General features: G+C 40.2%; 1 protein-coding gene across 5 annotated transcripts in view; it reads left to right on the forward strand.

Annotated features, from left to right (window-relative positions):
- The window catches only part of HEPH (hephaestin), a 110,553-nt gene extending 87,698 nt beyond the window's left edge, over positions 1-22,855 (forward strand). For 3 of the 5 annotated variants that reach the window (XM_035712355.2, XM_025466063.3, XM_035712354.2), the window contains exons 16-21: positions 12,213-12,319; positions 13,102-13,327; positions 15,798-15,937; positions 16,860-17,022; positions 19,782-19,826; positions 22,100-22,855. In XM_035712355.2, the coding sequence (XP_035568248.1) occupies positions 12,213-12,319; positions 13,102-13,327; positions 15,798-15,937; positions 16,860-17,022; positions 19,782-19,826; positions 22,100-22,332 (914 nt within the window). In that variant the 3' untranslated portion in view covers positions 22,333-22,855. The remainder of the gene's footprint in view (positions 1-12,212; positions 12,320-13,101; positions 13,328-15,797; positions 15,938-16,859; positions 17,023-19,781; positions 19,827-22,099) is intronic. The other 2 variants (XR_007409374.1, XM_035712357.2) reach the window with 2 other exon arrangements.
- The last annotated feature ends 614 nt before the right edge of the window (positions 22,856-23,469 follow it).

Genomic DNA, 23,469 nt, shown 5'->3' on the forward strand with positions numbered 1-23,469 from the left:
TAATTTCTCTTTCTTCAGTCTCATTGTTAGTGTAGAGAAATGCCACTGACTTCTGGGCATTGATTTTGTATCCTGCCACACTGCCAAATTGCCGTATGAGTTCTAGCAATCTTGGGGTGGAGGCTTTGGGTTTTCTATGTACAGAATCACGTCATCTGCAAAGAGGAAGAGTTTGATTTCTTCTTTGCCAATTTGAATGCTTTTTATTTCTTTTAGTTCCTTATTGCTGAGGCTAAGACTTCTAGTAGTATGTTGAATAGCAGTGGTGAGAGTGGACATCCCTGTTGTGTTCCTGAACTTAGGGGAAAGGCTCCCACTGTTTCCCCATGGAGAATGATATTTGCTGTGGGCTTTTTGTAGATGGCTTTTAAGATGCTGAGGAATGTTCCCTCTATCCCTACACTCTGAAGAGTTTTGATCAGGAATGAATGCTGTGTTTTGTCAAATGCTTTCTCTGCATCTATTGAGAGGATCATATGGTTCTTGTTTTTTCTCTGGTGATAAGATCAATCACATTGATTGCTTTAGAAGTGTTGAACCAGCCTTGCATCCTGGGGATAAATCCAACTGGGTCATTGTGAATAATGTTCTTAATGTATTGTAGGATCCTATTGGCTAGTATCTTGTTGAGAATTTTTGCATCTGTGCTCATCATGGGTTTTGGTCTATAATTCTCCTTTTTGGTGGGGTCTTTGTCTGGTTTTGGAATTAAGGTGATGCTGGCCTCATATAACGAGTTTGAAGTACTCCATCTCTTCCTATCTTTCCGAACAGCTTTACTAGAATAGGTATGGTTTCTTCTTTAAACGTTTGAATTCCCCTGGGAAGCCATCTGGCCCTGGACTTTTGTGTCTTTAGAGGCTTATGATGAATGCTTCAATTTCCTCCCTGGTAATCAGCCTGTTCAGATTTTCTATTTCTTCCTGTTCCGTGTTGGTAGTTTGTGATTTTCCAGAAATGCGTCCATTTCTTCTAGATTGCCTAATTTATTGGCGTATAGCTGCTCATAATAAATTTTTAAAATAGTTTGTATTTCCTTGGTGTTGGTGGTGATCTCTCCTTTCTAATCCATGATTTTATTAATTTGAGTCTTTTTTTCTTCTTTTTAATATGGCTGGCTAATGGTTTATCTCTTGTTACTTCTTTCAAAGAACCAACTCTTGGTTTTGTTGATCTGTTCCACGGTTCTTCTGGCCTCTGTTTCATTGAGTTCTGCTCGAATCTTTATTAATTCTCTTCTTCTGTTGGGTGTAGGATCTATTTGCTGTTTTTTCTCTAGCTCCTTTAGGTTCAAGGTTAGCTTTTGTATTTGAGTTCTTTCTAGTTTTTCGTTGGATGCTTGTATTGCGATGTATTTCCCCCTCAGGACTGCTTTTGCTGGTTCCCAAGATTTTGAACGGTTGTATCTTCATTCTCATTATTTTCCAGGAATCTTTTTAATTCATGGATCTTTTTAATTCTTCTTTAATTTCCTGGTTGACCCTTTCATCTTTTAGCAGGATGGTCCTTAACCTTCATGTTTTTGAAATCCTTCCAAACTTCTTCTTGTGATTTAGTTCTCGTTTTCAAAGCATTAAGGTCTGAAAATTTGCAGGGGACAATCCCATTCTTTTGGTATCAGTTAAGACCTGATTTGTGACCCAATATGTGGTCTATTCTGGAGAACATTCCATGTACGCTTGAGAAGAATGTGTATTCATTTGCATTTGGATATAAAGTTCTGTAAATATCTGTGAAATCCATCTGGTCCAGTGTATCGTTTAAAGCTCTTGTGTCTTTGGAGATGTTGTGCTTAGAAGAACTGTCGATTGTAAAAAGCTCTGTTCAAGTCACCAAGTATAAGTGCATTATTATCTAAGTATCTCTTAACTTTGGTTTGATTTCCTTCTGGGAAGATTCGTAAAGTCCCTGCATCTCTGGGACTGGGCTTTCCTGTCCTGGGGACTCTCACTGCCCGTTTAGCCCGTTTCCTTGTGGAGGCCCCTCCCTTTTGGATGCTTCTTTATTTCTTTATTTTTTTCTGTCTTCCTACCTTGATAGAAGTGTGGACTCTTCTCCCTGTAGCATTCCAGCTGTTCTCTCTTTAAATCTCAGGCCAAATTCGTAAGTTTTCAGGATGATTTGAAAGTTATCTAGATAAGTTGGTGGGGACAGGTGACTTGGGGACCCTACTCTTCCGCCATCTTGCCCCGCCTCCGCTATTTTCCTTTCTTTACAGGATCAGTGCAGTGCCCTCCAGGCTCTACCCCCACCAAGCCCACTGACCTTTGAAGCACAAGGCTGTATGCCTGGGTGATTGCTGAAACTTACAAAATTCAACCCTTCTTGGGGCACCTGGGTGGCTCAGTGGTTGAACGTCTGCCTTTGGCTCTGGTCGTGATCGTGGGGTCCTGGGATCGGTTCCCGCCTCAGGCTCTGTTGTGCCCAAGATTGCAAATCTGAGAAACCACCAAGGAGCTGACACTGATGCAAGAACACAAGGGTTTATTAACAAGCTCAAGCTTGGGTCCAAGTATACCCATCACAGCAGAGCAGGGACTTGGACCCTGAGGTGGGTTACAACTGGGTTTTTATGGGCTGGTCTAGGGGTAAGGTGGGGTTTTTAAGTAAGGGAGGGGGTGTGAGAATTTCCAGTAAAGAGGTTTCACAAGCTCTTGCTTCCTTATTCTGATAAGGGCATGCTTTGTGATTTTGCCTGTAACTGGAGTAGCGTGGAGTTCAGTTCCTGGTCACAGTGACCTGAGATAGCTGCCGAAACTAAAATGGCTATACTCGTGACAATGTTAAACTCCTAGTGGAGTTGCTCCAATTTTTTTAGCCTCCATATTTCCCCCTCTCAGAGGAACCTAAGGAAGGACCCAATCATGGGTCCAGGTTGGTTTCAGTATCAAGGTCCAGTGGTAAGTATTCCTAAGTATCATTAGCTGATCTGTACTGATTCTGTCTTTGACCAATGTTATTAACTTGTTGATAATGCAGATCCTGAAAGTGAGGAGAAGGAGGAGGACTATGAGGGGCCTGGCTAGGGTGGACAACAAGGTAGTGAGCCAGGGGGAATGATTGAACCAGGATTCGAACCAACCTTGTTGTTGTTGTTGTTCTCGTTTTTGCTTAGCCAAACCTTCCCTGACCTTTGCCATAGATTCTCGGACTATCCCTGAGTGATCAGTGTAGAAACAGCGTTCTTCATTTAAAGCAGCATATAACCCTCCCTGTTTTGGAAAACTAAGTCTAATCCCTTCTGTTTTGTTTTTAATAGTCTTTCCTTCTCCTATCAGAAGCCCTTTCTCTCTGTAAAGGGCTCTGTGGTTATGAGCAGTGGTGAAAGCGTACCTGCCGTCTGTGTAAATGTTTCTTTGTTTACCTTCTCCCATGATTAGCACTTTGGCCAGTGTGATCATTTCTGCCTGTTGGGCTAATGTTCTGGCTGCCAATGGCTCTGCCCAGATGGTCTCCGTTTCCATGGTTATGGCTGCCCCCGCCTATCTGATTCCTTCTCAGACAAAACTCCTGCCGTCTGTATACCACGTGGCATCTACATTCGGCAGTGGCCGGTCCTGGAGATCAGCTCTGATTCCGTGTACCTGTGTCAAAATTTCTTGACAGTCATGCAGAGGGGTATCCCATTCTGGGTTAGGGAGTAGCGTTGCCAGATTTAGGGTTGTCAGCGGTTTGAATAAAATTCTGGTGGGGTTTAACAGTAGGTTCTGATAATGGGTCAGACAGGCATTGCTGATCCAGCAGTCTAGGGGCTGTTTGAGTACCCCTTCAATAGCATGTGGGGTGGTAACATGCCCCATGGCCAGCTTGTCTGCATCCTTGAATGTAGTGGCCACCGCAGCAATAATTTTTAAGCATGGGGGCCATCCAACAGCCACTGTGACCACCTTTTTGGAGAGATAGGCTATGGGTCTCTTCCAAGGACCTATGTACTGACAAGGACCCTTTTTTCCACCCCATCTTTCCTGCCCACATACAGGTAGAAGGGCTTGGTTAGGTTGGGCAACCTGAGAGCCGGGGCAGACAGCAATGCCTGTTTAAGGTCATTAAAGGCTTTGTTCATGGCCTCTGTCTATTCAAAATTTTGCTGATGCCTGGTGGCCTCATAGAGGGGTCTGGCCATCTTGGAAAAACCCAGAATCCATAATTGACAGAACCCTGCTGACCCCAGGAATTCACATACCTGGTGAACAGTTTGCAGCTCTGGGATCCTCAGGACGGTTTCCTTCCGTGCATCCATCAACCATCTTTGTCCATCCTTTAATTTGTATCCTAGGTAGCTCACCTCTGTTCTGCAGATCTGGGCTTTTTTAGCTAAGGCCTGGTATCCTAGAGCTGCTATGTTCTGGAGCAAGTCCTTGGTGCCTCATAGGCATGTGTCCTGGTCCTCCACCACCAACAGGATATCATCTACATATTGCAATAAGGTCAAATGAGGGTGCTCAGAACGGAACTCACCCAAGTCTTCATGTAAGGCCTCATCGAAGATGGTTGTTGAATTTTTGAATCCTTGTGGCAGTCGAGTCCAGGTGAGCTGTCCAGGTGATTGTCCGTCCATTCAAAGGTGAAAAGGTCTTGGCTCTTGGGTGCTAAAGGCAAGCTGTCCCTGAAGCTAGCTTCTTGAGGTGCCTTTGTTTTTCCTGTGGGTCATCCATGATTGTGGCCAGCAGGATCTTGGCCAGGTTTCAGGTCTGCTAGTTGCTTAGTTTAGTTTGTTGCTCCTCAGGACTTTCTCTATTATTAGAAACTTTTTCTGCTACTATTATTAAGTCCTGCAAGTTCTTTTCTCCTAGTCTCTCTACTCTTTGCAATTTTCTTTTGATGTCTGGTGTGGCCTGGATAACAAAAGCCATGATAATTGTGGCCTTTGTTTCTGGGGCTTCTGGGTTCATAGGGATGTACTGCCTAAAAGCCTCTATGATTCTCTCTTAGAAAGCTGCTGAACTCTCATTCTTACCTTGTCTTACATCATATACCTTGGCCAGATTTGTAGGCTTGCATGTGGCAGCCTTGAGACCTGCCATTAGAGTCTGGTGGTAGACCCGGAGTCTCTCCTTACCTTCAGTCAAGTTGTAGTCCCAGGTAGGGCGGAATAAGGGGAAGGCAGCATTTATGAGATCCGGGTTTTGAGTTGGCTCTCTGTCCTCTCCCAGGACAGACTTCGAGCTTCCAACTGAATTTGTTCTCTCTCTTCGGTGGTGAAGATAATCTGCAAGAGCTGTTGGCAGTCATCCCAAGTAGGCTGGTGGGTAAAGAGAACAGGATCTAAAAGCCCGATTAGATCTTTTGAATTATCAGAGAACTTTGCATTCTGGGTTTTCCAATTATATAAATCACTGGTGGACAATGGCCAATATAACAATGGCTGTCTTCCAGTCTCACTGGGGGGGTCCCATGGCACAGAGGGGAAGGGCGGTGGAGTCCGCCACCCCGCATTAGGGGGTGGGGCTTCCCAGTGGGTCCGTCTGCGAGTCCCTGCTGCTGGCTGTACACAGGAACTCCCTCGTCAGGGAGGGGTGGCCCCCTTTCTGCAGCCCCCAGTGCCTCTGATGGGAGGGCGGTGGAAGGGCGAGAGGGCATTGGGTAGGGTGGTGGGAGAATCAGGTCCTTCAGGGAGGAATCTTGCAAGACCGGATAAAGGGGCTTTTTGGTCTTAGAGTCAGTCTCCTTCTCGGCCTTTCACAGGGCTAGAATCTTGGTAGGTCCTGATTTAGGGGGTAAAAATAGTTTTAGCCAAGAAGGGGGATTCTCCATCATGTCCTGCCAAGCCAGGATGTAGGGCACCTGGTCAGGGTGGCCCTCCGGTTTATCCCTGAAGATCACGGCCTTAACCTGTAAGATAATAGGTAGGTAGAAATTTCCTTCTTGGGGCCATCCTGCGTCAAAGGTTGGCCATTCTGATATGCAGTAAGTCTGAAATTTCCCTCTCCTTATGTCTATGCTCAGATTATGAGCTCTTTCCCTAACGTCCGAGGAGTGGAAGAGCATAAGAGACGGGGGTGGTTTGTGTCTGCCCCATTATGTCCCCAGTCCACACCAAGGCACAGACAGTTATGACAGTTAACAAAGACACAGTAACACAAACATTCCAGTTGGCCGCAGAGACAAAATAGAATGTAAACCAGAGGGCTGGCAGTCAGCCCTCCTTACAGATGAGGTCTTCAGTCCTCCTTACAGATGAGGACTCTGTCCTCCTGGCGGGGGCAAGGGACGTTTCCTCAAGACCCCCGGTCGATGGCCTGCCAGCACATCTGCCTAAGCCAATGTTGACCTAATACAGATTGGAATCCCTACAGGTGAAAATACAATATAGAGCTCTCAGAAAATATGTGCACAAAAGGTGGAAAAAGTTGAGGGCACTCACCATGTGTGGGACCCTCCGGATGGGGCCCTGGGGGTCTCTTGGATCCCAGACAAGCCCCCAAATGTTGTGTCCAAGATTGCAAACCTGAGAAATCACCAAGGAGCTGACACTGATGCAAGCACACAAGGGCTTATTAACAAGCTCAAGCTTGGGTCCAAGTATACCCATCACAGCAGAGCAGGGACTTGGACCCTGAGGTGGGTTACAACTGGGTTTTTTATGGGCTGGTCTAGGGGTAAGGTGGGGTTTTTAAGTAAGGGAGGGGGTGTGAGAATTTCCAGTAAAGAGGTTTCACAAGCTCTTGCTCCCTTTGTGATTTTGCCTGTAACTGGAGTAGCTTGGAGTTCAGAACCTGGCCACAGTGACTTGAGATGGCTGCTGAAATTAAAATGGCTGTGCTCATGCCAATGTTAAACTCATAGTGGAGTGGCTCCAATTTGTTTTCGGCCTCCACAGCTCCCCACAGGGAGCCTGCTTCTCCTTCTGCCTGTGTCTCTGCCTCTCTCTATGTCTCTCATGAATGAATGAATGAATGAATGAATGAATAAATTCAACCCTTTTAATTTTCCAAGTCAATGGCTTTGGGGAAATACTCTCCTTTTATTTTTTTTATTTTTTAAATATCATTTTTTTAAATTTTTATTTATTTATGATAGTCACAGAGAGAGAGAGAGAGAGGTAGAGACATAGGCAGAGGGAGAAGCAGACTCCATGCACTGGGAGCCCGATGTGGGATTCAATCCCGGGTCTCCAGGATCGTGCCCTGGGCCAAAGGCAGGCGCCAAACTGCTGCGCCACCCAGGGATCCCAATATTCTTTTAATTCCCTATGTGCTCCTCTCTGTCTTATCCTTCTCCCACCTCCACAGCAGTGGTGATCCAGTTTTCATCTTAACCACGTTTCCACACTTCCTACCTTCTTTGATGTGGCCTCTTCTCTCCTTTTAGTTGTGGATTCTATTCTGTCAGACTTCAGGTCATTGTCTGGGCTATTTATGTTGATTTGATAGTTATCTCATTGTGTTCATAGGCTGATTCTCCTACTCCACCACCACCTTCCTGCTCCTTAGAGTTCAAAGGAGTCAAGTTTCTTTTCAAAAACGTTCCCATTTTTTAATTAGGTTGTTTGTTCTCTTCTTTTTCTGTTTAAAGATTTTTTTACTTATTTATTCATAGAGACACAGAGAGAGAAAGAAGAGGCAGAGATGAAGGCAGAGGCAGAAGCAGGCTCCATGCAGGGAGCCCGATATGGGACTCGATCCCGGGTCTCCAGGATCATACCCCAGGCTGCCCAGGTTCTTTGTTTTCATATTGTTGACTTGAGTGTTCTTTATGTATTCTGGTTACAAAGGTGAAAGCTTGGCTACTATGGTCAGAAAAGGCCCTTCTGAAGAAGTGATGTTTGGACTAATACTTGAATGATACATGGAAATGAGACATATTAAGAAAAGTTCAGAACGGCTTCAACCACTTGTAAAAATAGCTTGATATAGGAATAATTTCAGTATGTTTGAGGAGTAAGAAGGAGGAAGTATAGTTGTAGAATACTGAGTAATATGGATAAAAGTAGGAGATGAGTTTGGAGAGATCAACGAAAATATTAAATAAAGCATTACAATCCATAGTAATCAAGAGATTTTATTTCATTGTTGATTATAATGGAAAGCTTTTACAGGGTGTGTCATTGTCCACTTTATATTTTAAAAGATTACATTTGTTTTTATGTGGAGCATCTGTTATGAGAGGAACCATTTAGATATCTACTATGATTATTTAGGTGATTGAAGATATTGGTCTAGATTAGGATAGTAGCAATGGAGACAAATAGAAATGGATGGATAAGGGATATATTTCTTAGGTAGATCTTTCAGAACTTGATGATGGATATGGAAGAAAATAATAAAAGATAGATCCTGACTTCTGGCTTCAACAACTGGTTTCATTATTCACTGAGATAAGAGGAGGACATTTGAGAGACAAGTCAAAGATATACTTTTTTATGAGTTTGAGATGAAAATTAGACAAATTTAAGTGTCAGGTAGACAGTTGAATGAAGTAGTCTAAAACCCAATGGAGAGATTGGAGGATGATTTAGGTAAAGAGAATAACACGATCAAAGTACAGAGCTGTGAAAGTATGGGATATGCTCAAAGGTAAATAATTAGTAAAGTTTGGCCAGTGTCTGTTTTGTAGAAGTAGGAAAGGTAAGAAATAAGGCTAAAAGATAAGCCAGGGCTGAGTTAGAAAGGGCCTGGCTGCTTGGATAAAGTGTTTGTACTTCATTCTTTAGGTTTAAGGGACCCATTAAAATTTTGAACAGAATAATTACATGAACAAAGAGAGGTTTGGGAAAGATTGATATCATACAGCAAAACAACCTTCGAAAAGAGTAACAAGGTTGGAGAACTTACACGTACCAATTTCAAAACTTAATTTTAAGCTACAATAATCAAGACTGTGTGGTAATGGCACAAAGATACATAAATTAATGAAATAAAATTGAGAGTACAGAAATAGGCCCTTGTATTTATGGTCAATTTTTTTTCACTTTTTATTTATATATTTTTTGTAATAAATTTATTTTTTATTGATGTTCAATTTGCCAACATACAGAATAACACCCAGTGCTCATCCCATCAAGTGCCCCCCTCAGTGCCTGTCACCCATTCACCCCCACCCCCTGCCTCCTCCCTTTCCACCACCCCTAGTTTGTTTCCCAGAGTTAGGAGTCTTTATGTTCTGTATCCCTTTCTGATATTTCCCACACACTTCTTCTCCCTTCCCTTATATTCCCTTTCACGATTATTTATATTCCCCAAATGAATGAGAACATATAATGTTTGTCCTTCTCCGATTGACTTATTTCACTCAGCATAATACCCTCCAGTTCCATCCATGTTGAAGCAAATGGTGGGTATTTGTCATTTCTAATGGCTGAGTAATATTCCATTGTATACATAAACCACATCTTCTTTATCCATTCATCTTTCGTTGGACACCGAGGCTCCTTCCACAGTTTGGCTATTTTTTTAAATAATAAATTTATTTTTATTGGTGTTAAATTTGCCAACATACAGAATAACACCCAGTGCTCATCCCATCAAGTGCCCACCTCAGTGCTCGCTACCCAGTCACCCCCACCACCCGCCCACCTCCCCTCCACCACCCCTAGTTCATTTCCCAGAGTTAGGAGTCTTCCATGTTCTGTCTCCCTTTCTGATATTTCCCACTTATTTTTCCTCCTTTCCCCTGTATTCCCTTTCACTATTATTTATGGTCAATTTTTAACAAGGGTTCCAAGACTTTTTAATGGAGAAATAATAGTCTTTTCAAAAAATGGTGCTGAGACATAGATATCTACATGGTAAACAATGGAGTTGGACCCCCAACCTCTCACCATGTAAAAACACTAACTCAAAATGGATCAAACATCTAAATGTAAGAGCCAAAGCTACAAAAATTTTAAAAGAAAACATGAAAATTTGTGACCTTGAATTAGAAAATGGTTTCTTAGATACAACACTAAAAGCACAAGTGACTAAATAATAAATAAATTGGACTTCCTCAAAATTGGAAAAAAAAATTGTGCTTCACAGTACACCATTAAGAAAGTGAAAAGTGGCAACTACTTCTAGATGGAGTGAAGCAGCAATGGTTCTTTCTGAGTAAGGTAGCCGTAGCAGAGCTGGCTACTTTGGGGGGCTCAGAAATAGCAGCTCCTTTTGTAGAGGATCAGTGCAGTAGTGGCTCCTACTTTGGGAGAACACAGAGATAGTATCTCATTGTGGGGAGACAGGTCATAAGTGGATCCTTCTTAGGTGTTTTGAGGATTTTAGTAGCTCCTTCTGGGAGAACAGTGCCTATGGCTCTTAAGGTGGGGAGTTAAAGCAGTTTCTTCTTGGTGGGGTTTGTGGAGCACTAGAAGCTCCTTCTAGGGTAAGACAGAAACAACAGCTCCGTCTCCCGGAAAATGTAAAACTGATGGTTCTTCCTCCGATGGGTAAACCAGAAGAGCAGCATTTTTTTTTCTGGGTGTGAGTCCTAGAGTGGTAGCAGCTTCTTCTTGGAGGTATGCAATGCTGGTGTCTCCTAGGGGAGTATAGCAGTAGCAGCTCCTTCTCTGAGGAAACACAGCAACAATTACTCCTTGTGGAATTGGAAGCAAATAGCCTGTGACTCCTTGTGAGTAAGGAAGATTGGCAGTGGCTCCTTAAGGGTAGGGCAATGGAGGCTCCTTCTTGGGAGACAAGATGATTGCAGCTCCTCTGGTGGGACAGATAAGCTACAACCTCTTGGGTTGGGGTAGAGTGGTAATGATTCTTTCTTGTAGAAATGGCAGAATGGCATGGACTCCAGGTAACTCAGTTGGCTGGGGTCAGTGCCAAGAAAGACTCCCTGGTGGTGAGGGCTGTTGGGGTCCACCTTTTCTTTTCCACCATGGGTGTTCCCCCTTGGTGCCATCTGTGCCAGACTGGGATGATATAGGTAAGATACTTCCTACACTTTTTAAATACGGCCATGTTCAGGTTTTTGCCCTGTTGGATTGCTAAAATTTCTTCATTATATTCTGAAGCTCTCTTAGAGCTATTTTGTGGGCATATAGTTGTTTATTCCTTATTTTTGTTGTTATTGTGGGAGCAAATGAGCATTGAGACCTCCTTAGTCTACCAACTTGCTGACATCCTATAATTGAATTTGTATAAAATACTAAAAATGGGTGAATCTATAGAGACATAAAGTAGATTAGGGTTGTCCAAAGATTGGGTGAGTGGGTGATTAGAGAATGATGGCTAAAGAGTGAAGAGATTTTATTTTTTAGTGGCAATGATCTTTCAAAAATTGATTGTGGTGATTTAAAAAATCCTGTGAATATACTAAAACTCATTGAATTATACACTTTTAATGTGTAAGCTGCGTGGTATGAAAAGTATATCTTAAAACTGTTATAAAAATTAATATGGCATCAGTTAGAAGACAATTAGGAAAGGACAAAATTTGGAGGCAGAGAAACATGTTAGGAGGTTTTGTAATAGTCCCTTTGAGAAAATAAGGGTATATACTAGAGTAGTATTATTGGGAATTGGAAAGAGGAGAGCATGGCAATACAATATATTGTAGAGATATAATCAGTGGAATTTATTATTTAGTTGCATTTGGAGTGTGCAAACCTGGGAAGACAAAGAAGACTAAAGTTTTGAGTCTGGATAAGTAGGAAGGTATTGATGTCATTACTAGATACTGGGAGCACAGATTAAGTAAACAGGTTCTTTTTTCAAAGGAGGGAGGTGAATTCAGAAAAAATTCAGTTTTTGATATGTTGTCAGAACAATCTTCAAAAGATGCCCAGTATCTAATTAAAAATTTCAGATTGGAGCTTAATGGCAAGGGAGGTCTGCTTAAGTATTTAAGAGTCATCAATGTATAAATCGTAACACCAGAAGGTAATTAAAAATTTCCATGGGGAGAGTATGAAAAGATAAGTAGGGGACTAAACACAGAGCCTTGGGGAAACAGCTGAATGTAGGAGGCAGCAAGAGGAAAAAGATAATGAAACAGAGCCAGAAAAAAGAAAGGAGGCAGGACATTATAAGCAGAGAGAAGAGGTTTAGAACCGCTTTACCAAAGGATTGGATCTGGGCTTTTTACAGATATGGATGGTAGAAGAGAGGCTGAGAGTGTCTCAGGAGGAAGAAAAGCAAAGTCACAAAATAAAATGGAGACTTGGCATGAAAATAATGGAAAAAGATCTTTAAGATCCTGAGGCTTACCCACCATAGGCCCTTGGGGGGCCTGAAAGTTGGGAAAAAATTTGATGTGGCCCAACTGGAGATCCCTATTACCCTTCCTAGGTGAGGTTCTCACATACCAATGGAACATCCCAGAAAGATCTGGCCCAGGGCCCAATGATTCTGCTTGTGTTTCCTGGATCTATTATTCTGCAGTGGATCCCATCAAGGTAAAGACAATATTGGTTTCCTGGAGGTGAGTCTCATAAATGGCAGAGCCCAGTCCTGAAATACTGGATCCCAGAGTTTGGGGAAAATTTCTCAAATATGGGGCTTATTTTAATAGAGGGAGGGATGAAGGGAATAGGTAACACCACATATTTGTCTTAAAGGTTTCCTCTTAGTTTCTTTTTCTTGGATCTTGTAAGTCAGTACACTCTCATTTAAAAAGTCTAAGATTGGTTGTCAAGAGATTGAAGTTTTAGCCCCAAATTTGGTTCACTTTTGCCTTTGTAGTGACTTTAGATGAGTCATTATCTCCCTGTTTACTCATCTGAAAAATGAATTTATTTACCTAGCCAACTCTTCACAGCCAGTTGTCAGCAATCATTTATTGAAAGACTACTATATTTTAGACATTTTACCTGGTGTTTTAGATGATAAAGATAATATATATTCAAAGAGTATGTATATATATATATATATATATATATATATATATATATATATATAGAGAGAGAGAGAGAGAGAGAGCTATATAATAGAAAGTGCTATGGGAGATCTATGAGAGAGTGATTACTTCTCCTTGGAGGAGATGATAAAAGGGTACCTGGGGAAGGCACCACAATGGAATTGCATGTACTTTATATAGTGGAGATCCTTAAAAATGTAAGACGTTATGAAAAATTACTGAGCACAGTAGACTTGGATGCCAGCCTGGCACCCTATAAAGCACTGCTACTCAGGAGTAACTCCATGTTGTTTACTATATCCTCCTTTCTCCCATTTTCAGGACATGTATAGTGGCTTGGTTGGACCCTTGACCATCTGCCGAAAGGGCACCCTGGAGCCCTATGGAGGACGGAATGACATGGACCGAGAATTTGCTTTGTTATTCTTAATCTTTGATGAGAACCAGTCTTGGTATCTGGAAGAGAATGTAGCAACCCATGGGCCCCAGGAGCCAGACCATGTTAACCTACAGGATGATACTTTTCTGGAGAGCAATAAAATGCATGGTCTGTAGAAAAGAACCTATCCCTCTTCCAAAGAACTCCCCATAGGTTGCATGGGGGTATATGATAGGCCTATCACTACCTAAGGCAGCATAATTCTTGAAAGGATGGAAGGAAGGTAGTAAGGTGATAAGTGACAAATTAAAAGAAGTGTCTCCTATTATTGTGCATTTATATACAAAAATCAGATAAGTAGTCCACATTGGATCAGATTGCCCATAAAGTAAGAGGCTAACTCTGTAAAGTTATTGTGGTGATACTAGCATATCTTAACACACTAGAAAAGGAAGATGGACATTTATGACCTTCAATGTACCTTGTGAGTTGGCTGCTAATGACTCCTTTGCTTTAAAATCCTGAGTTTAATCTCTCAATATCATGGTATTTCTTTACCACTCTGGATCTGGGATCTACTTTCTCAATAGATTGCAATATAGATAGATGAAGGACAACTTGTCTTTTAGTTGATATTAAAAACAAAGTTTCAATTTACAAATGGAAGCATTGGAGGAGACAGCCTCATAGAATAGAATGCTGGATTTATACTACATACAATGAAGAGCTTTTTGTTGCATGGATGGGTTTGGGAAGGAAATTTTACATCCATGCCTTCCTTTGTTTCAGAAATCTGTGTATCATTTCACAAACAAGAGAAAATCTCAAATAAGAGTGAGAACTTAAATATATTGAAATGTATAAAGTGATTTCTCACCATCCTTTCTAGTGCAATATTTCTTTGACCTCAACTGAGAATAAGGTGCAGCTTTGATAGTGACTCCAAAGGAACTCAAAATTAGTATCTCATTGTCACATAGATTTTAGCTATTTCCCCTTGATGGAGTTGTAAGTGATTCACATCGGAATAGAAGATTCACAAATGACAATGTGAACTTTTTAGCTCCTGTCAATTCAGAGAAATAAGTTTCTCAGGAGTAAAAGGGAATTAGAGCACAATTAGACCTTACACATAACCATTTATTTGGCTAATGCCAATTTTTATCTGTTTATGTGTTCATTCATCCAAACTCTTCAGGTATCAGTCCATCTACTTACTTATCAGGTATTTGTTTAACACTTTCTGAATGCTGGTACTGGAGACAGAAAGACAATATTGGGGTCTGAGGGAAAATAAATAATATATCCTTCCCTTCTCTTCCAAATTCCTAGAGCAATTAATTTTTTTAAAAGATAGATATTCTGAAATCAAATATGAGGTTACTAAGAAGGTTAATTAGAAAACTGAATTATTTCTGAAACTAAATGGACTTGCTAATACTGCCCCTGCAGTGGATAGATTTTCTATCCTGACATTGACATAAATAACACCTGCCCTCCCCTTTGCAGGGGTAGAATCTTCTCTATAATGGAGTAGTAAATTCATTTGTATTCTTTTATGTGGTCAGACTGATTTAAGAGACAAAATATTTGGAGGGGGTGGAGTTGAACAATTTTAGTTCCTTTTTATCAAATTCATAATTTGGTTGGGGTAAACACAGAGACAGGCTACAAATGTTCCTTTAACTATTTCCCCTCTTGGAGTGTAGAATAAAAATTACTTTCCCTCCATGAAAACATGAGGGGAATAAGAATGTGTCCTGGACATAGTCCTGATAATGTGAATTAACATGTCTATGGGTAATTCATTGTCTTTAGAGCATCGGATGTGGCCCAGGAAGAAACAGATAATGCATTAATATCATTATTAATTCCAAGAACATGACAAATCCTTTTTTAGTTAGGATGTATTATAGGCTAAGATGTCTGCTGGGTGCTATGAAGAATATAAGGAAACTATATTAGTATAGTACATACATTCACTTTTTGCTTACTATGAATCAATAGTCTAGTTGGGGATATGAGCTTCCACAAGTTGAAAGATAAGTAAGTGTAGAAAGGAGTTTCTGATGAGTTCCAAATAGTAGCGCAAACAATATTGGAGGGGTTCTGTAGTAGGTGATGCAGGGAATGAAAGGTACTAAAAAGATGAAGGAAGTATTCTTGTATAAGGTGACTGGGCTTTGAAAGGATGAATGAAAGAAGGCAGTATTTCTAGGGGGAAAGATCAGAAGCATGAGGAAGGACACAAAGAACATGCATATGGGGACATATGGAGGATGGTGAATAAAACACTTTAATTTGAATAAATGTGTTAGATAATGGAAGATGAGTATGGGAAAGTGGCTTGGGATTATATTTGCAAAGACCTTATTGGCTGAAGTAAGGAGCCATGGTCTTGATCTTTTAAGCAGGAGGGAACTATTATAGTGTTTTAAGCAGTAGAAAGACCTGGTCAGATTAGTTATTTAGAAAGACCACTCTGATAACCCCAATGTGTAAGATAGACTCTAGGGAGACAAATGGAATAGAGATTAGAAAAGTTAAGAAGTTATTGCTATCATCAGGCATGATTAGGGACTTCCTAGTGGAAATGGGGTGTAAAAATGAGAGATATAAGACTTTTTTTTTTTTACAGCCATTAATGGAAAGCTCTACAGCAACCTCAGGGGGCTCACCATGTACCAAGGAGAACGAGTGGCCTGGTATATGCTGGCCATGGGCCAAGATATTGACCTACACACTGTCCACTTCCATGCAGAGAGCTTCCTATATCGGGTGAGCTAGAAAATGGCTGAGTACCTCAAGGGTGATTAGAGGAATGCTTTGAATATCATTAAGGAAGATGGTAACAGCTTCTTAAGGAACAAGATATTAGTTAAAAGAAGAAAGGTCTTGTACATGGAGAATTGTGCTGGGAATTCTAGTTTGGTCGTGTATTCCAGGGTCAGTTATTTCCCTCTAGTCCTTAACTTTCCCTTCTAGTATAGAAAAAAATGAGTAGCTCATTTATGGTATAAGTAGGTTGAAGAAATCTTTATGTAATTGGATCTCAGACAAGGACTGAAGAGATAGTGAACAATGCTCCTAAGGGCAAGAAAGTTCAGAGTGATGTCTCAGAATCTATGAAATTTCTTAATCCATTATAAGAAGAACTTCAATTCAGGAGCTACATGGAACAACATGTAGGTTTTGAAAAAGATTTAGTTTTAGGGGAAGAGGACAGAGTTGAAGGCACTGATATAGAATTAAAGATATAGAAGTATGATAAAGGTAATAGCATGGAGGGGAATCTAAATTGAGTTCAATTTCTAAAGGAAATATTTGATTCCTTCCTAGGAGTCAAGGCTTAAGCCAAATTCCCCAGATTTCAGCCTGCTGAAAAGTATGAGATACTAATTTTAGCTCCCAGAGGAAACTGGAATGTTTTTACTTTGAAACACTTTAAGGAAAAGTAGGAAGAGGGTCTCTTTTGTTGATCCAGTTTGTGTGGATGGGTTTATAGGGATGGTGAATAAAGTCAGCTCTTTAAGCTGCTCTAGAGAGCAGTAATGTAATCTATGAATCTATGAATCTTGGAGTCCCATGTCCCTGATTGTGATGTCCCTGATTGTGATATTTAAGCTTTTTAGCTTCTATAAACCCTGAGATTATCTCTTTACCCTTCATTTCTTCTCTTTCACCCCCAATCTTTTGGCAGAATGGAGAGAGCTACCGGGCAGATGTGGTGGATCTGTTCCCAGGGACCTTTGAGGTTGTGGAGATGGTAGCCAGCAACCCCGGGACATGGCTGATGCACTGCCATGTTTCTGATCATGTCCATGCTGGCATGGAAACCCTCTTTACTGTCTTGTCCGAAAAAGGTAAGGTCTAACCTCCCAAGACTGGATAACTTCAAGCACTTTATGTAGCCTACAATTAATCCCCAGAAACCAATTGCACCTTTCTTTCAGATCCCAGAAGAACCAGGATATAAGACAGAGGATACCTCACCCAGGTGTTCTCCCAACTAACATTTCTCGTTTTCCATTGCTCCCTTGCTCCTGCCTCCTCCTAATTATTTTGACACCTATTGATTTTACATGGGTTAACCCAACCTGATGGGTCTACATGGGTAGACCCATCACTAGGGTCTATGCATTGATTATTAGCATAGATATGCTCCCTTTGAAATATATTTCATTTGACTATAAATTTGTTATTGTAAGATTCATTAGAAATACTGTTTCAAGAAATCTGACAAATGAGTCCTTTCTTTAAAAAAAGAATAAATATAATTCTATTAGTCATCTCTTAATTGATTTGTTTTGTGGGGCTTATAAAAAGGTTCTTTCTGTCTTAGAACAACTTGGTCTAATGCTACGTGGATATACTGGCCTTCAATTACATCTCATCCCAGAAAGAGTTGCTACCAAGGGTGAAAAAACATTTTTGCCTTATATTTTTATATGGAGAGTGAATGGCTGGAGTAATTTATTTACCAACCAATTTTGTTCACCAAGAACATAGAAGGTTAGGCTGCCATGGACTTTGTGTCTTTGGGTCATTAATTGTTTAAGAGCCTCTTGACCTGAGTCTAGGATTTCTAGTCATTGGAACTCTATGAGCAGAAATAGAAAGTTTGAAAATGTCTTTGGGCATTCAAACAAGCTTATCAAACCAGTGTAGAGAATACAACTCTGCTATTTACCCTCAGAGAAGGAGAAATTGTCCATTATGATACCCTGTATCTTAGAAAAATTTTGTTCTCTAGTAACCCATAGTGCTAAAATGTGGCTTCAACTTATTACTCTAGTACTATTCCTTACTACACAGACAGGTTCACAGAATTCTTTGTTGTGTTTTGTCAGTCCTTAAAACCAAAGTCAAGTGATTAATTGATGTGTTGTCGAGATGCTATAGATTCAGGACAACAGGTTTTTATCTATGTATAATAACGAGCCATCCAAAATCTAGATGATTTAATAGATAATAGACTCACAATACATATCATCAGAGAATCTTCATGGAAAAGGACAGCTCATATCTCTGACAATGAGCCAACCCATAAAGCTCAGCTATTTGTGTTTTTGTTTGTTTATACCTCACAATAGTCTAATTCAATATTGCTCCAACTACATATGTACTAACTGGCCAACCAGAGGGAATAGTTGAAAATGGATAGGGAAGAAAGGACTAATTATTGAAACAAAGTTCCTGATGAGGAAACAGGGAGTGAAAGCTGGAGCTAAAATGAAAAAGTTAGACTGGAGTAAGTTTTACATTTGTTTGTTTATTCAAAGGGGAGAAAAGACAGAAAAGAAAATGATCAATATTTAAATTAGGGCGAGGCACTTGTCAGAAAGAATATTTCAGTTTTATGGTCTCTGCTTCCTTTGTAAGAGAGGAGACAGAGTCATCTGCTGAAAGTGAAGGATAGTTGGTAGGATTAGGAACTTGAAGATAGTGGGCTAAGGTTTGAAATAACCATTCTGGGAGATAGGAAAACAAAGTTTACTCTGAGTGATGAAAAATAAATTAATTATTGGCAGGCAGCATTGAGGGCTTAAAGTTGGACACAAAGAATACTGATACTTACAATTACATGATTTTTCTCCACCAATATTCAGTAAATCAGAAAACACAGGGAAAGCACAGTTGCTGTGGTTTTGGTAGATGATTCTAACATTCTTGGTAAGTTAGTAGTTGAAGTGATAGACCACAGAGTCTAGCCAGACCAGGAATGGGGGAAAAAAGACAAAATGAAGCTAATAGTTTGGGAAAAAATAGAAGGATCCAGGAGCTAGACATCTTTAAGACGTGAGTATAACTGGTTAAATGGAATAAATAGCAGTAAAGCATTGAAGGAATAGGAGGCTGTTACTAGATTTTATATTTCTGAGATGGAACAGTTCTGAATAATAAGTCCAACTACCATGTTGCCATGGTAGTCTTTGATAGAATAAGAATAGATACAAAAGTTATTGGGAGTTAAAAGATCCTGAAACTATGAAGCTTAAGTGGTGAATGGTGGGAATTGAGGAAGAGGAAGACTGAGCCAGGTACCAAAGACTTCCATGAATGAAAAGAACTACTAGGTAACAGTGACAAAAAATGGTTCTGGGTTTTCTAGCCAAATAACATAAGCCTCAAAAGAGACATATATATTTACTAAAAAAGGGAGGAACAATGATCTCAAAGCAGTATTGAGAGGATATAAAAGAAACATAGTCCTCAGAGAAGTGCTCAGCCTCATTAAAGCCAGAACAGAAGAGGAAGAAGTGTTCTGAGAAGAGGTTTAATATGTAGGGATGTAGTTTTGCCAAGGAGCTTTCCTGAATGGAGGGTGGGAATGGATGACAAAGAAATAAGAATGTGGATAGGAAGTATCACGAAATATTTACATAATGGCAGAGGGATGACTTACGGACTTGTAAGCCTATGTTTTTGCTTATATTTTTGTCACTACTCAAAATCAAATCCATATACCAATGTTGACTTTGACCATAAGGTAGTTAATTCCAGGTACCTTCATTTTTCTTAGGATACCTCAGAAAATTATTCTAACCAATGCCAATGCCCACAGCAAATCTGTGGATTGGTAGGAAGAATAACAAACTAATTAGCTTATTTTTTTTTCCAGAACATGTAAGCACTATCACCACCACCACCAAAGAGATTGGAAAAGGTAAGAAGAATAATGCATAAACTGGGTAGTTATATGTAGTATGTACTTGAGGGGAGAGATAGTACCTCTAGAAGATGAGATTTACTAACCAAAAGGTGGACTACAGTACTAGCAAGAAGCATTCTGAGATTTCTAAAAGAAATCTTACAGGCTAAGAACTCAAAGTTCAGCTTCCCTAAGCAGGTTTATTGTCTCTGGCCCCTAAAACCAGCCTCATGTCCAGTTAAAGGTTTGCTATCTTAGTTTCCCATGTAATGTGTGAAGGGGAAGAAAATTAAGTGTTTCACTGGGTTGGACATGAAGGAGCTATAAACAGACATAAATTACAGAGACAGTATGAAACTAGTACACATACCAGTATGCATCAGATATTTTTATTCTTGCATCTATAGAATACCAAATAATTGACACTTTGGAGCCAATCATTTCTACTGTTCAAAAAAGTAAAAATTCTTGTCCTACCTAAACTAGGTCCAAACAGTGCTTTCACTCTCCCTCATACCATTTGTACCTGGACTGAGAAAGACACAGAAAATTATGAGAGCTAGAAGAGATGTTAGAGATCATCATTTTAGTCTGGAGATTTTTTCAGTTACGTTTGCAAAAGTACTAATAATCTCCCAAAGTATCCTATAAATTGTCAACCAGAGGACTAGGGTATGTTTTGGAGGGATTGGGAAAAAGTAAATTAAACCTGAAAAAGTGGAATGCTGAACATACATATGAGTGTATTTGTATATATACACACATATTTTGGTGTGTATATGCATATTTTGTGTGTATATTTGGATATACATAATACATATCTCTGTGTACATACATACTCATAAACTTTTACTTGTTAGAAAGGTTCTGCAATGGGATAAAACAAATTTCAAAAACTGTTGGTCTAATAAAACCCAGTAATTTTCTACATGAGAAACAGAGATGGAAGGTAATTTGTCCAAGGTCACAAGAAGAGTAACTGGAAGAATGCAGACTCAGAGCTAGGCTGTTTTTCCAGCTTCCATTTGAACTCATTATATTTCATCTTTTCTCAGTTCTTTAAGATGTTCACTCATCCATTTATATATTTATCAAACATGTGCTGAGTTCCAGGGACACCAAAACAAGTAAGACACACTCATTACTCTCCAGGAGATTTGTGTCTAGAAATGTAATGAGACACAAAAACAATACACTGCTGGTGTACATTGTAAAAGGGGGCAAAAATAAACAGCTATCAGTTATTGCACATTTGGTATCTTCCAGGTGCTATGCTAAATGTCCTATAAATATATTCACTTAAATCTCACAATAAAACTCTTAGATAACTATGGCCTTTCACCATTTATAAAACAAGAGACAAGTCCAGAAGTGAGGGGGTCACTTGGCCCAGGCAGGTAAATCATGGCAATACAAACTAGAAATACTTTGAGAACACAGAAGAAAGGACCAATAATTGACCAGCTAAATTGAAGAAAGGTTTGCAGAGAACTGCATAACATTTAAGATGGGGACAAAAAGATGAAGAGGGTGAAAGGGTGTTCAGAAAGTCTTGGAAAGAGAGTCACTTATTCTGGGAAACAAAGAATGAGTTCCTGTGGCTAGTTAGAAAAGAAAACTAAAAAGGTAAGTTAGAGCCTGACTGTGAGAGTTGGAATGTCTACATTGTTTCTGAGCTTTACTTTGTAGGTTAATTGGAAATCAGCAAAAGTCTGTATGCCAGGAACTAAGACAATCGGATCATTTCACCTAGGAAGATCAATGTGACATCAGTGTTTTTATCATGACCCAAAGAAGTGAGACCAGCACAATGAGAAGCAGTTGTTATGGTCTAATAGTCAAATTGAGCATTGATAAGCTAGATGATTGAATCAAACTGCCTCTCTGGAGACTACTCATTACTCCTGATTCTATCCCCTGGAAACACGCATGTCAAATCCAATTCCTTTTACTATTATTATTTTTACATTACAAGCTTTTATATAATTGAAGAAATACATCAAGGTTCTTTCTACTCTGTTTTAGTTCTTTCCTTGCGGGCGGGGGGGAGGTTGTGTATCCAGACCTCAGTGATTCCTAAGGGCTTTCTCAGCTATGACATCCTGCCAGACTAATTCTCTGTAACCTATAAATCCATCTTTATCAGCTGGTCTTTTTAGGGATAGGAGCAGTTCCTCTGTTCAGTTTTGATGGAGTTACTTCTTCTTTCCCAGGAGTTGGTTGCAAATGGCATCCCATTATAATACTCTTCAGCTCAGGTTTCCCATTTTTCTCTTATTCCATTTCAGCAACAATCCTCAGAGACATTGGAGAAGGCAATGTCAGGATGCTGGGCATGCATATTCCCATAAAGAATATTGATATGTTGGCTTCTGTTTTAATTTCTATGAGTGCCATTCTCCTGCTCATTGCTCTGGCTCTTGGTGGTGTGGTCTGGTATCAGCATCGGCAAAGAAAGCTACGACGCAACAGGAGGTCCATCCTGGATGACAGCTTCAAGCTTCTGTCCCTCAAGCAGTAACAGCTACATCCTGCGACTTCACATCTTGAATTCAGTCCCAGAAGGCCATGCTCTGGCAACTGACCCCACTGTTAAAGGGGCATGGGTAGTAGAGATGCAAAGGAGGGAATCAAACTCATCTGGGCGTTTCTTCACTTATTTATTTACATGGAAATTATATACTTTCTCGTTCTCTTTTTTTTTCTTCACTTGGGCAGCTGGGGCAAGGGAGTCCCCTCAAATCCTATATCACAAGTTTCAACAGCTGGATTATATCAACCACTGACACTAGTAAGATCTAGAAATTACTAATAACTGATTCTTCTCACAAAGTATATACCAAGGATAAAAATCATTGATTAGATTTCTATTGCTTTTCAGGACCTAGGCAAGTTCACTTTGATCCAAGGCTAAGTGAGCTGTGAAGATATTCCACATCTATACTAAGGACTAAGAAAATGAGCATGATGGAGAATGGGTGGGCTGGGATTTGAAGATCAAAATTTTATTTTGATTTTCCTTGAGAATAAACTATTTTGGAGAAGTGGGTAGATGTAATATTGTTGCTATGAGTACCTGCAACCACTGGAGCCAGAAGCTCCTCAGGAAGTCAGTCCCCCAAATTTCTGGGACAGATGTACTAAAGGGAATGTTGGGTATCCTTTCTATATTTTAGGCAAGGAATCCTGTACATTCAAGTATTTGGTAGAAGAGTGAACATGGTGATTTTAATGATCCCTGTGTCCTCTGGGAGTTTGTGACCATGATAGGAACAAATAACACTCACTGGGGGAGTATAATATGGGTCTGCCTATCCTGTTTGTGGAGCCTACACGTTTGTGTTTTGGAATGAAAAAGCTGTCTTAGAGTGGCGGGTATCACCTTTTAACCCACAGGTGCCAAAAGACATTTGTATTCTAAGAAAATTTTCCAGAGGGAAATAGAGGACTGAGACAAGGCTTAAACCTGTCCACTGGGCAAGGAGAGGTGGTCACAGATCTTGTGGACTCCTTGGCAATTAGGAGTATTAGAAGTCTACTTGCAATTTTGGAATATTTTTAATAGGAAAGAATCCTTCTTTCTGGTACCTTAAAGCAGTATTCCTTTGTCAACTCTAAGTTCAAGCCTCTCTGAAACTTTAGTCAGAGACCACAGACA

The sequence above is a fragment of the Canis lupus genome, chromosome X (genome assembly GCF_003254725.2).
Source record: "Canis lupus dingo isolate Sandy chromosome X, ASM325472v2, whole genome shotgun sequence".
NCBI classification, from domain to species: Eukaryota; Metazoa; Chordata; class Mammalia; order Carnivora; family Canidae; genus Canis; species Canis lupus.